Raw genomic sequence first — 12,180 nt, forward strand, 5'->3', positions numbered from 1 at the left:
ATGGTGAACAAGGATAATTCTTAATCATCTGTGTTCACGATGAAGTGTTCAGGATATCAGCAGGGAAGAGGTTCTCAGTGATATCCTGAAAACGTAAAAAATCTGATGACTCACTTTTGACGGAATAGTAGTGTTTGAATAGACCGTGGAAAATCAGAGCATGGAAAAAGGGACTGGAAATGAATCAGACACAACTGATCAAATATGAAAGGCAGTTTTAAAAAACAGCGATGAGCATCCCACGAAGCAAACTGTAAGGTGTTCGTTAACATATTTCCCGCGCATTGCAAAAATATTTGAAGGATATTAAACACAATAGCCTCCATTTGGAGCGAAAATACGTTTGGACATTGTGTTACACGAAGGACAGAATTTTTCTCAAGCTCTCAGAAAACTTTTCGCATCTCGGAACAGATAATGTCTGCGGACAAAATTGATAGGTCACAGGGATATCCTGATGACTCGCTTTTTGACGTCTCAAAACGTCAGTCTCTTTACGGCTAATTTACGTTTTAACTCAGTTGTTAACACAAAATTACCTGTTATACTCTCCCACCGACAGAGCACCACAGTTTCCTTAGAAACTTACCCCCTTTATAAAACAATATAGTTTATATATAATGGACACTAGGGTTTCTAGACACTATACCCATGATATCCATCAGTCCTCTACGCCTGACAAAGAGGTCGACAGAGAAAAAAAAACGCCGGGGGGAGGGGAGGGGAGGGGAGGGGAGGGGAGGGGAAGGGAGGATTCCAAAAGGGCGACAGATTCGAAAGTTTAAGCATGCTCAGATATCGATCTTGGCGAAGTGCCATTTGATGACGCAATATCTTCCGACTGAGATTAATAGCGTTTCCTTCAGTAGATTATCTTCGAAAATTAACTCAGTCCTAACCACATACAGTTCATATTGTTGCATGAAGCGACTAGCATCATGGCTACTCCCCTGGATGGAATGTTGTCTGTTGCAGTTAGCACCTGTCCGCCTCAGCATCCTTTTTAAACTGGTACGCCTACATGGAAAAGAAACAGTGAGAGGAAAACTGGGGCTGATAGACGAAGTCGCGTGATGGTAAACTTCTCGAGAAAGTTAACGCACATTTGACTCAAAGTCGCGTTTTGATCTGTTGTTTGAAACAAGTCCCTTCCGACAAATTTGGATCATTTTGGGAATTGTAAATGGGAAAATAGAGAAAATATATATGAAAAGACTTTTTTTTTTGGCTTTTTGATGTCGGCAAAGACAATAAATGAGTGCCGAATGAGACGAAATTGCAAATTTGGCTGTCAAACTCAGTTAAAACGCGCCTGGATAGTGCCGTAGAATCAACAGACAGAATAATTATAGATAACTCCAGCAATTTCATTGGCAAAGGCAATGATAATTGAGATAACCAGGTCTTAAAGTATTACCGTGGTTAATCATAGGGTTAAAACTTGGCTATGTTAGCTGGTTACAATGAAAAGGGAGCAAGTATTTGGTGTTTAAACAATTGCATTAAAATTGAGTGGAGAAGTTATAAGCTAATCAGGGAGTCAAACGTTGATGAATACAAAAAAAAAAATGAGAATGTAGAGGGATTCTAAGCCAACACCTTTAAAGAAAAGTACCACTAACAAACAAGAAGAATGAGATGAGAGATGTCTGGGAGGAAGCATGTCAAAACTAAACCATATCACTTGCTTTATTTAGTTTCCTACTCATAGTGCATGTGCTAACAATGTAATATTTCCTTGAGCATAACTTGAACAATAACCGCAGGTAGCAATTTTTGTTATATCTAACTACCCTCATTCAGCAAGATACAAAATTGAAAGACTATTGCGATGCAAACATTGCCTCCAGCAAAATGAATGCCTCTAAGTTGATTCCTCTTTAACTGGCACCACAGCAACAGGGATATGGGTATGATGCAGAACATAGTCACTAACACTACCCAAGACAGTGCGACGCAGGGGGCTCAGACCCCTGGTGCCCATAATGATGAAATCCACATTTTTAGATGCTGCATAATCAACAATTGCTTGTCCGGGATTGTTACTGCTCTCACTCTCAAACTTGCGATGCTGGAAATTTCAAAAGAATGCAGTACATTATGATTAGATATACAGTTGTCACTACATAAATATATACTGATTTAGCACCCTGAGCATTTTTTCTTTAATTTTCTGAGTCAAGGGTCTGAATTAGTTTGAAAACAGGTAAAAACATCAGTGTCATACTGATTAAACTTATGGGCATATGTATAGATATATATCTGAGCAGATTCACCAAAACATAACCAAGAGCACAGCAAGCTCAAAGTCCCTTCCCAAGGTCCCTCCTTTGGAAACTGAAAATTCTTTACCTAATTGTTAGCCACCCACCCTCCAATAGGCCAGTTTGCAGGCTACTTGCAGGTGCTATCCTTGATCTTTAGCCCCCACATTTTTGCTGGCCATGCTAGCTAATAGGTGGGCAGGTAAAACCTAGTTGGTAGGCCTTTGCAATATCAATTTAGCTAGGTCCAAATATGACATTTTTGACTCTCAACAAACCCCCAGTTATTGAGTCTTAGCCCATTGATTGGGCAGTGTGGCAGGGCACAAGCCTTATGGCCAGACAGGCAAAACAGTGCATTGTCAAAATAACTTAACAAAACTCTTCCAACCAATGGGCAAACTACAATAGGTTGAGAAGTCCAAAACCTACCCTCTCCTCCCCTGAGCTTTAGGCACAGAGCTGCCAGTGACCCACCCTCCTCTAATGAACTGGTTCAAGGCTACATCCAGTGCTGGCCTTAACATTAATCTTCTCCAACTAAAAACCTAGCCAATGGGTGTTTGCAACCCCTCCTAAGCCAGCTATTTGGACACTCTACCACCCTCCAACCACACAGCGTTCACCCACTACCTGAGCTGTAGCAGGGAATAACCCAGTGATTGTCAATCTTGCAACATGTCGGGCATGTGTTCGCAAATCCAAGCAGATATACATTTATTTCTATATTTCACAGTAATTTTGATACGAATGGAAAACACTTTGTTTCCCTCCGATATAAAGAAAGTTCAAATTTCAAATCTTCTAATAACTTTTAACTAATTCATGATATTTAAATAATGTCATATTAACATCAAGTTCTCGAGATGATTTGTCTGGGAAGTCAACTGAAACTTAAGAGGTAAGAAATAATTACAGTTGATCATCTGAAAGACATTTAGTTTGAAAATAAAGACAGACCTTTACTGAACCGCATTTTGTTGTGAAGTCATTCTCAACTTTTTCCACTTCCTTCATTGTTTCCTCCATGATTTTTTTCCACTCCTCAGCTGGAAGCTGAAAAGGTGCTGTAAAAGTGATGTAGATTAAAGAAATTAAAGTTGTTTTAATAAGCCTGGAGTTTGGCTAATCTCTCTTAGAGTGTCATCTTGTAGTAACAAGGAGAGACCATTTGGTAATCAAAACCTCTTTAAGATTAAGTAATTGTTTCTTTATTCTCATGATCTCCATGAATGACTCTGCAGTAATACTGCAAGAAGTTAGCTAGTAACTTGCAGGATTTATCATGTATGTATGTGCTGTATATATTTTCATCATGTTTGTCTGCATAATGTACAAAATAAAAAAAAATGGGTTGCTTCATTCAATGAATAACATTTATTCTCCAACTTTACTTACCTTTTAAGCTAAAGGTGGGAAGATGTTTCTGCTGCCAAACATGATAACCAATCAACTCATCCTCAGGCTGGGAGGCTTTTTCCAAGTACCCTGTGAGATACACAGACTAATCAAAATGCAAGCAGTTTTAATTTTTCTTTTCAGTTTGCACATTTTAAACCTGAAAAGTTTATGGTGCATAATGGTCACAGCAAATTGGCATGGATTTTCTTGACACAGAGTATTTTGATCTTGTGTTTTAAAAGGGCTGAAATAAATTTAATAAATTTGTGTATATGGCTAGAGAAGTCTGCCTGCATCTTGTAATGGAAGGAGTGATCATTCCCATAAATTTTTGACAATTTTTAACATGAGATCACCTTGTCAGTCACAGGGTGATCATGCCTTTCTACTTTGGGAGGGGTGTATGATAAACAGATTGAGAAAATTGAATAATTTCCCCTTACAGCCTTGACGATTAATTCATCAAGCCTGCACTGCTACTGTACTTGTATACTGATTAAAGTCATTAAATGTAAACTACCAAATTATCACAGTATCCAAGCATCATTAATATTCCAACATCAATATACACACTTGAATCTTTTCAATAATTTAGGAACTTTCCTTGCGTACAAAGTGCATCTGTGTGGTATTGCTAAAGATTTGATTTACGACAACATTTTTTATATTTACCTGACAATACATTACATTTTTGTCATTTTCTTGTGTATGTATCACGCAAACAAATTCGTAACAGTCGATTTTCCGAATATTGCAATCAAGATTTGTTACCGGGAACATTTACACACTCCTTTGCAAAGTCCTTCGCTTAACAAGCTAGACATCAAAACGTAAGACTTTGTTAAAATTTTGATATAGCGAGCAGTTATCTCAAGAATATTGATAAATCCTACTGACACAATAGGCTGTGATCTGCAAACTTTAAGATTTAAGTCATTCGATTAGCTGAATTTACTTAGCGACAGTCCAGTGCATCAAACGCACCTTTCGCGGATTCACGCCCCCATTCCCTTCAGAGCGCACGCAAACTAGCGAGTCAAAAATCAACACACTTACACTTTAAAGCATACTCAGAGTTCTTGCTGCCATCCACTGCAACTAATACCTTCCTTTTACCGGACATGATTCTCAAAGCATCAAAGCAAAGCGAGATCGTGGATCGTGCGAGTTCCCTCCGGACTGCTAGTGTTCAGGAAACCCAGTTTAATCGTGTTTGCATTATTTATCGTCAATGGAATTACGCGTACGCTTATTGGTAGTTTTGCTCATGAAAGAACCAATCAATTTTATCGATGCATCTGGGGACTGGGGAGAAGACGTGCACAGTTGATTCTGAGAGTGATATATTGACAGATTGACAGCTGGAAGTGAATAGTACGTTATTGTATATGATGATCACAAACTTAACCGCGCACTTCATTTGAAGAGTTAGTGGAAGACACAGAGCAAAATGTCTTCAGGAAATGTTGTCATTATCCCCGTTGACGGGAGCAAAAACAGTGAAAGAGCAGTAAGCTGTAAGTCTCTGTTTGAAAAAAACCGTAGATCAAAACTTACGTGCAATATTTGTTTACGTTCTCAAATTTACAAAGCTAAACTTTGCTTAGCTTAGTCATATCCACATGATCAGATATTGGTTATAAAATAATGATCGGGAATATTTCAAAGATTAATTGGTCTATCGATGCACATCGTTCGCTGATATGTACACTCCGATTCGCTGGGATCTTCTCCCAAGTTTCTTGTACTGTTTCCGAACGTCGAAAAGAGACTTAATCTAGAAGAAACTCTCTTTTTTATTATTCTTTTGCCTCCCCTTGAGAGTTTATTAATACAATGTTAAAATTAGAGTTTAAGCGTGATTAACTTAAGAAAAACAATGCCACGAAAGCGAGAATCAAGATGAACAAATATCGCGCATTTTTAGTCCTACAGCACACACGTGAAATATTGGTCGACTTTATTTTGTGATTTCAAATTGCAGCCGAATGGTACATTTCTGAAATGCTTAAATGTATTTGTTTATTTACCAAATCTACTTTTGTCGACCTATGTGATTTCATCATGGCGGTAGTTTTGGTAGAATTTTACCAATCAAATATTATAAAACCTTAACGGAATATTGCTGCGATATTGTTTTAACTCTAGAGGTCCATATTGTAAATTAGTAAAAAAGATTGACAGAAGTACTTACGGATATTTGCTGATTCCTTTTTTTAAGAACCAAATATCAAAATAGCAAGGTTACATAAGCGTCACCTTAACATCCTACTTCTTGAGACATAGAGTGTTCTTTTTTCATGTTTCTCCCATTGAGCAGGTGATTAGGAGTACATTACATGCAATTCAATGGCTTTAATTACTTTTTGATTTGACTGTAGAGATTGGGTAAATTCTGTCTGTTTTTGGTTTTTTTAATTTTTTAATCATTTTTCATCAGGGTATCTAGATCATCTTCACTCAAAAGGTGACAGAGTTGTTTTCATCCATGCATTTGATCCTCCACCTATGCAATCTGCAAAACACAGTAAGTACAGGTTTATTGGATCTAATGATCATAAAACTTCCACTGAAACCATGTGTTCAAAAAGCCCAGATACTATCAAACTTAGGGTACATGTAATATCTACCTTGAGGGTATCTGAACTATATTGTAGAGATGCAAAACTGGTTTTTGATATTAGTTCAGAAATCTTTCATGAAACTTGGGACAGTAGTGTTACTTGATGGAACAAGTAGGTTTACATGTAGATATAGATCTACAGCTGCCTCAGGGTTAGCTTAACCCTTTAACTCCCATGACTGACCAAGACAAAATTTCTCCTTACAATATCAATACAATATCAACCAGATAAGTGATGAGAATAGAGAAAAATATCAGTTTAGGGATAATTAGTTGATCCAGTACTGAATTCTCTGAACTGACATTATAAGAATTGTATGGTTGACCGTAAGAAGAATTACAAATTTGATCTGGGAGTTAAAGAGTTAAGGGATATTTTTAAAAATTTTTAGTTTGTTGAGTTATAAATTACTTCTTTTAATTAGTATAAGAATTATACCTACCTGATTGCAGCAATGTTGTCACTGAAGAACACAAAAGCTATAAAAGGAAAACAGACAGGCAACAAAGGAATTAATCAGCAATAGTCATACAATGACTAAGCTACTTTTTTAGAATGTCAAAATAATAACTAACCCTCTAAGACTGAACTTCTTTTCCATAATTAATTCTCCGGCCTTTCATACACATAGTTACAGGAAAACTCTCTTTTTTTCATTGCATAAGAAGATCAGAGTTACTTTTTGAAAGAACTCTTTTATATTTGCTGGTTCATTGCAGAATGTTGGATGGAGTCAGTGCTGAATTTGAATTTTACATGTAGCTTGCTTTTATTTGAGTTCCCTGTTTTTTCACTCACTCAGTTAATTTTCATTTTTTCCTTGTCAAGAACACATCTGGAGAAATTTCATTGAATGAAACAATGAAATTTCTCAAGATGTGCATATCAGTGTCCAGATTTCTACTTAACTTTAATCCTTCATTTTTCTTGCATGATTCACTTTTTTTGCATTTTTGTATTACAGTCAAGCCTCTTTTTGTGACCACTTCTTGCTAATGACCACTTTTTTCAAAATTGCAGTTATACTAAAACAAGGAATGAACTAAAATGACCTAAAAAACCTAAAAATGACCTTGAGTGATGCACACAATGAAGTAAAATAACCTTGACTGATGTCTAATATAACCAAAAATGACATTTAAGTCTAGCCGAAAAGATCCACAAATTATAGTAGCTGGTAGTAGCACAATGATCTAAGGTGTTCTAAGTGGTCTAAAGTAGGTAAGCACTTAGTTCGCACACTCCCACACTTTTCCTTAGAGCGTGTTCAAATTCTCAAAGGTTCCTCTTACTTGTAACTGATCACTGAATCTTGCAATGCATGACACTTTCATAAATTAATAGTTTGCTTTTTCTTGAGACATCACCTTGAGATGCCTGTGATATGGCTGGCAATTACTTTTTTAAATTGTTCCAGTAAAGTTAAGACATCATTTCATGTCATTTTAGTCAGTGCAGGTTATTTCCAATCATTTTAGGTCAATACATCAGTCAAGGTTATTTTAGGTCCTTTTAGGTCATTTCAGACATCACTTAAGGTCATTTTAGGTCATTTTAGAAATCAGTCAAGGTCATTTTAGGTCATTTTAAGTCCTTTTAAGTCATTTTAGGTCATTCCCTGTTTTAGTAACTACCTTTTCAAATTACCAAAAGTTTCCAAGTCAAATCACTTCAAATGAAACCTCTTGAAACTGGACATCTCTCGCAAACAACCACTTTAAGAGATGCTTGTTTTTAAGATTCATTTGTTTTTAAACCACCATAGGCCACCATTTGACAGACAATTGGCCTTATCTCTCACAACATAATTTAAAAAATGTTTTAACAAATGTTTCCTTATAGCCACCAGAAGTGTTTTTCAAAATAACTTAAATGCATGTGGGGGGATTGAATAAAGTAACAAACGAGCCAAGCTTCTTTCATGTGAATTAATTGTCCCAAATGCTGTTTGAAATAGTTTGTGAGATACAAAGCAATTGGGTCCATAGATTCCATGATTTTTTTCCTTAAATCATTGGCAAAAAGTTCTTACCATAGGTTTCAATAAGCACTGGCAAAAGGGTCCAAATTACCCAAAATATGGAACCTCTGTGGCCTGACCTCTGATAAGGAACTGCCTCCCGTAAGCAATCACCTAGACTTGACATTTTGGGTGGTCACTAACTGGAGGTTCCACTGTAGTCCTAAACACATTTTGAATTTGATTAAATTGATGCAGATAGGTGGATATACACAATAATATGTATTTCATGTTCTCCTCCATTCTCCCTATATCTCCTTGCTAATTGAAGATGAAAAATCTAGCGGGATATCTCAATTTATTCTATAAACAATGGTTTTATACAAGGATTACCAGCCCTGAGAAAAGCTGTAACATCACAGGTTAAAAAATACAATATTTTCTCAGGTGTGTTTGATATCGTCAATTAGCTGCTGACACATTACTTGCCTTTGGTGCTACCATTCTCAATCCAAGGTTGTCTGTCAGAATTTTTTCAGATTGTGGCTGCTAAAACACTGAAAAATCTGTATGGCTGATAGACAGTGACACTCAAACTTTCCTATAAGGGGAAAAAACAAAATTTGAAAAGAAAAACCAAAAGTTATGTATCCAGTGGCTTTGGTAATGGCATTTCTTGTGTCTGAAAGTGAAAATCAACTACTGGAAGATTTGCCACAGGTTGATTTTATGCACTGTATCTTTTTATTTTCATTTGTTGTGAAAGTCAACTTTTCTCATCAATAAAGGGCTATCATGTTTATATGATAAACAAAATAATACATGGTTGCTTGTAGATATGGAATTTCTCTTTTTTTGTGTTCAACTTGACATCTCACTGGTGAGCTACCAAGTTAAACACTCAAAGAAAAATTCTATATCAATGCACACCCATGTATTATTCTCTTTATAATGCACTTTCTTATGATTGATAGTCTATCAGTTCTGAGTTCTGAGTTCAACCCAAGAGACAGAAGTCTCACCTTTAAAGATGATATGCTTGACTTGTGCAAAATAAGACCAAGCAGTATTTTTTTTAGCAATATACTGTCACTACTGAATGACCATTTATTATTTGCTGTTTACTCTTGATCTTTTACCATCAATAATTGTTTTTCTTTCTTTTGCTGGACAGCAAGTGTTGACCTCAAGAACAACTATGATGAGTGGTGTGTCTTAATTCAGAAGGCCCAAGACAAAGCCAGGGGCCTTCTGAAAGAGTATGATGAAAAATTTGCCTCCCTAAAGGTCAGTGCATTAGTCTTCTTTCGCACAGTAAGTGCATTTCATATTGGTAAGCTCATGTTGTATGTTATTTATAACTTTGCAAGCTTTGACTACAATGCAATCAGGACAGGAGAAAAGGTTGTGTTCCTTGACGTTACTTCCAGTGATTTCTATCTCCATGTGCTTTTAGAGTTCCTCTTTGTGCATTAAATTAGTGGTTCTTAGATTTTTGTCCTGTTGCCATGCTAACTTAAAAAGTGCTCCCCTCCTAATCAGCACCCCCATTTTAACTGAAATATTGAAGGAGTGCCCAAGCACTTATTTGAGGAAATACTGTACATCATGTTGCTCCCTGTGTTATGGTCGGGCCTTATTATTGTTTATACAGAAACCCATTTAACCCAACCTTACATCTGAAATGAAAAGATATAGTTATGAGTCAATAATTTCATCACATTTTTGTTTTTGTATTACATCCTTTTGAATTTTCACTTGGAATCTTGGGTGTTGGTAAAAGTTACTTTCAGGTGAACCGGAGCTGACTGAATCTTCAAAGTGTTGACACACTCAATACATCATATGTACTTCACATATACCAAGTATTAAGTTATCCCCACCCCCCTTTCCCATGGCAAAAGTTAAAAGTTCTGAATTTTAAAGGTAGTTGAAGATCAAGGCTAAGAAAAAAACGTTATTCTTGTTTGATAGGGACAACTGTCATACAAGATGATTCATGATTCAGGCAAACCAGGAGAGGTCATAATTAGTTACAGCAAGAAAGAAAATGGAACAGTATTAGTAATGGGTTGCCGAGGACTGGGCAAGCTTCGGAGAACATTGCTAGGGAGTGTCAGTGATTATGTTGTTCGGCATTCTTCCATACCTGTGATTGTGATACCTCCAGCTAAGTGATGGATAGGCAACCAAGTAGTACAATAAGCATAGATTATTAATGAAGGAAAAGAAACATTGTTATTTAGAAAGCTACAAAATGCAGTGATGCAAGCTAGAGTCAAGTCAATCAATAGTACTTAGTGTTATTAAGTTGAAATAATTTTAGATTATATGAATAGAAATTAGTTTGGGGTGAATAGAAATGATTTGTTTGACACACAATGCATCACTTCATAATTTAATGTACATGTTAGTGATATTCAGATACCTGTCAATCATTTTTGAGTCAAAGGAGTAGAATTTTTTTATTTTAGACAATTTAATTATGTCAGCAGATGCTTGTGGACTTTTGGGAACACTCCTTCCATTTCCAAAGTTGTCCCAGACAGTTGCTTCACAACCTTTTCTTTGATGTCCCCTTTTCTTAAATCAGAGATGTTTGGGAAAGCATGCTCACTTGCAAGAACCTATCTCTTCTTCATTTACTTTTTTGTTACCTTACGCACTTAAAGAAAATAATTTATGTCAGTCAAAACTTTAACATTAAAGGTCCAAATTTTATCACAGGTGTAAGATTTTGGCAGGTAGATAGAATTTACTATTAGTATTACTTAAGCTACATCTGAGGTACAATCTATTTGTAATTTATTGTACAGTTGAACTACTATAATAGGTGTGCCCACCCCCCAGACCATAATTTCATAGAAGCACTCCTTCCCCTACAAAAACCTCCACGTGTCCCCTGATTTTCATTAATAGTAGGGATACAAGAAAACCTGTTTCTATTGGCGTAATATTTATAACTTTTTAAGCTTCAACTACAGTGGAATTAGTACAGGATAATTTTTTCTCTTCCATCCTGTTCCAGTTGTTCCATGTGCTTGCAGTGTTCTTTTGTGTGTCATCAGTTCTTTTATTTTCACTCAATGCTGGGCTAACTTATTAAGCACCCCCTTGATTAAGCCCCCTCCTTTCATTAAGTGCTGCCTTCCACCCCACCCCGCCCCACCCCCCCTTTTAGCCAACAATCAGCATCTGGAATCATCAAATCAGCACCTGGATGCTTATTTAAGGACATATGGTATCTTTAAAGTTCCAAGGAACAATTCAAATCCTACTTATTTTGAACAACATAATCCAGGGGAACAAATTTTATGTACCATATCAGATATTGTTAAGAACAAATAATACCTAGCATTTTTAGGGAAAGTTGGGAAATATCCACACCATAACTGTAAATGATTACATAAATCTACTCTAAAGGAAGCTCTCTGATTTAAATATATAAAAATCAATATGAGAACACTTTGTTTGCACAACTACATACAAGAAAACTAATATTTCTGTCATTGTTTCAGTTCAATTGTCTTAAATCATTTGCATTGTGGTCTCTCATTTTCATTACAACCTACATAATTATATAATTCAATAAAGGTTATCATGGATATTATTGGTTTTTTTATCACTTATACCCTTAAACTCCCATGAGTTGACCAAGACAGAATTTGTTCTTACACTGTCGAGTAGACAAGTGCTGAATATTTCAAGTAGGGGATTATTAGTTGATCTGGCACCAATTTTCAAACCAACATTACAGAACTGTATGGAAGACAGTATGGGAAATTACTAAGAAAAGATCTTGGGAGTGAAAGGTTTAACCCTTTAACTTGCATGAGTGACAGAGACAGAATTTCTCCTTACAATATCAAGCAGACAAGTGATGAGAATAAAGAAAAATATCAGTTAGGGGATTATAAGTTGATACAACACC

The 12,180-nt window shown here is 36.2% G+C and overlaps 2 protein-coding genes across 2 annotated transcripts; one reads left to right on the forward strand and one right to left on the reverse strand.

Moving 5' to 3' along the window:
- Nucleotides 1–1,674: 1,674 nt before the first annotated feature.
- On the reverse strand, nucleotides 1,675–4,876 carry LOC113666363 (uncharacterized). Its single transcript, XM_027182143.2, has 4 exons — nucleotides 4,722–4,876; nucleotides 3,663–3,752; nucleotides 3,225–3,331; nucleotides 1,675–2,071 (listed from the first exon to the last, which is right to left on the reverse strand). Exons 1-4 carry the CDS (start codon nucleotides 4,786–4,788, stop codon nucleotides 1,865–1,867), a joined length of 471 nt encoding a protein of 156 aa, XP_027037944.2. The 5' UTR covers nucleotides 4,789–4,876; the 3' UTR covers nucleotides 1,675–1,864.
- Nucleotides 4,853–11,854, forward strand: LOC113666332 (uncharacterized). Its single transcript, XM_027182111.2, has 4 exons — nucleotides 4,853–5,182; nucleotides 6,106–6,192; nucleotides 9,424–9,536; nucleotides 10,224–11,854. Exons 1-4 carry the CDS (start codon nucleotides 5,116–5,118, stop codon nucleotides 10,425–10,427), a joined length of 471 nt encoding a protein of 156 aa, XP_027037912.1. The 5' UTR covers nucleotides 4,853–5,115; the 3' UTR covers nucleotides 10,428–11,854.
- Nucleotides 11,855–12,180: the final 326 nt, after the last annotated feature.

This window comes from Pocillopora damicornis, chromosome 9, assembly GCF_964200805.1.
Source record: "Pocillopora damicornis chromosome 9, jaPocDami1.2, whole genome shotgun sequence".
In the NCBI taxonomy this organism is placed as follows: domain Eukaryota; kingdom Metazoa; phylum Cnidaria; class Anthozoa; order Scleractinia; family Pocilloporidae; genus Pocillopora; species Pocillopora damicornis.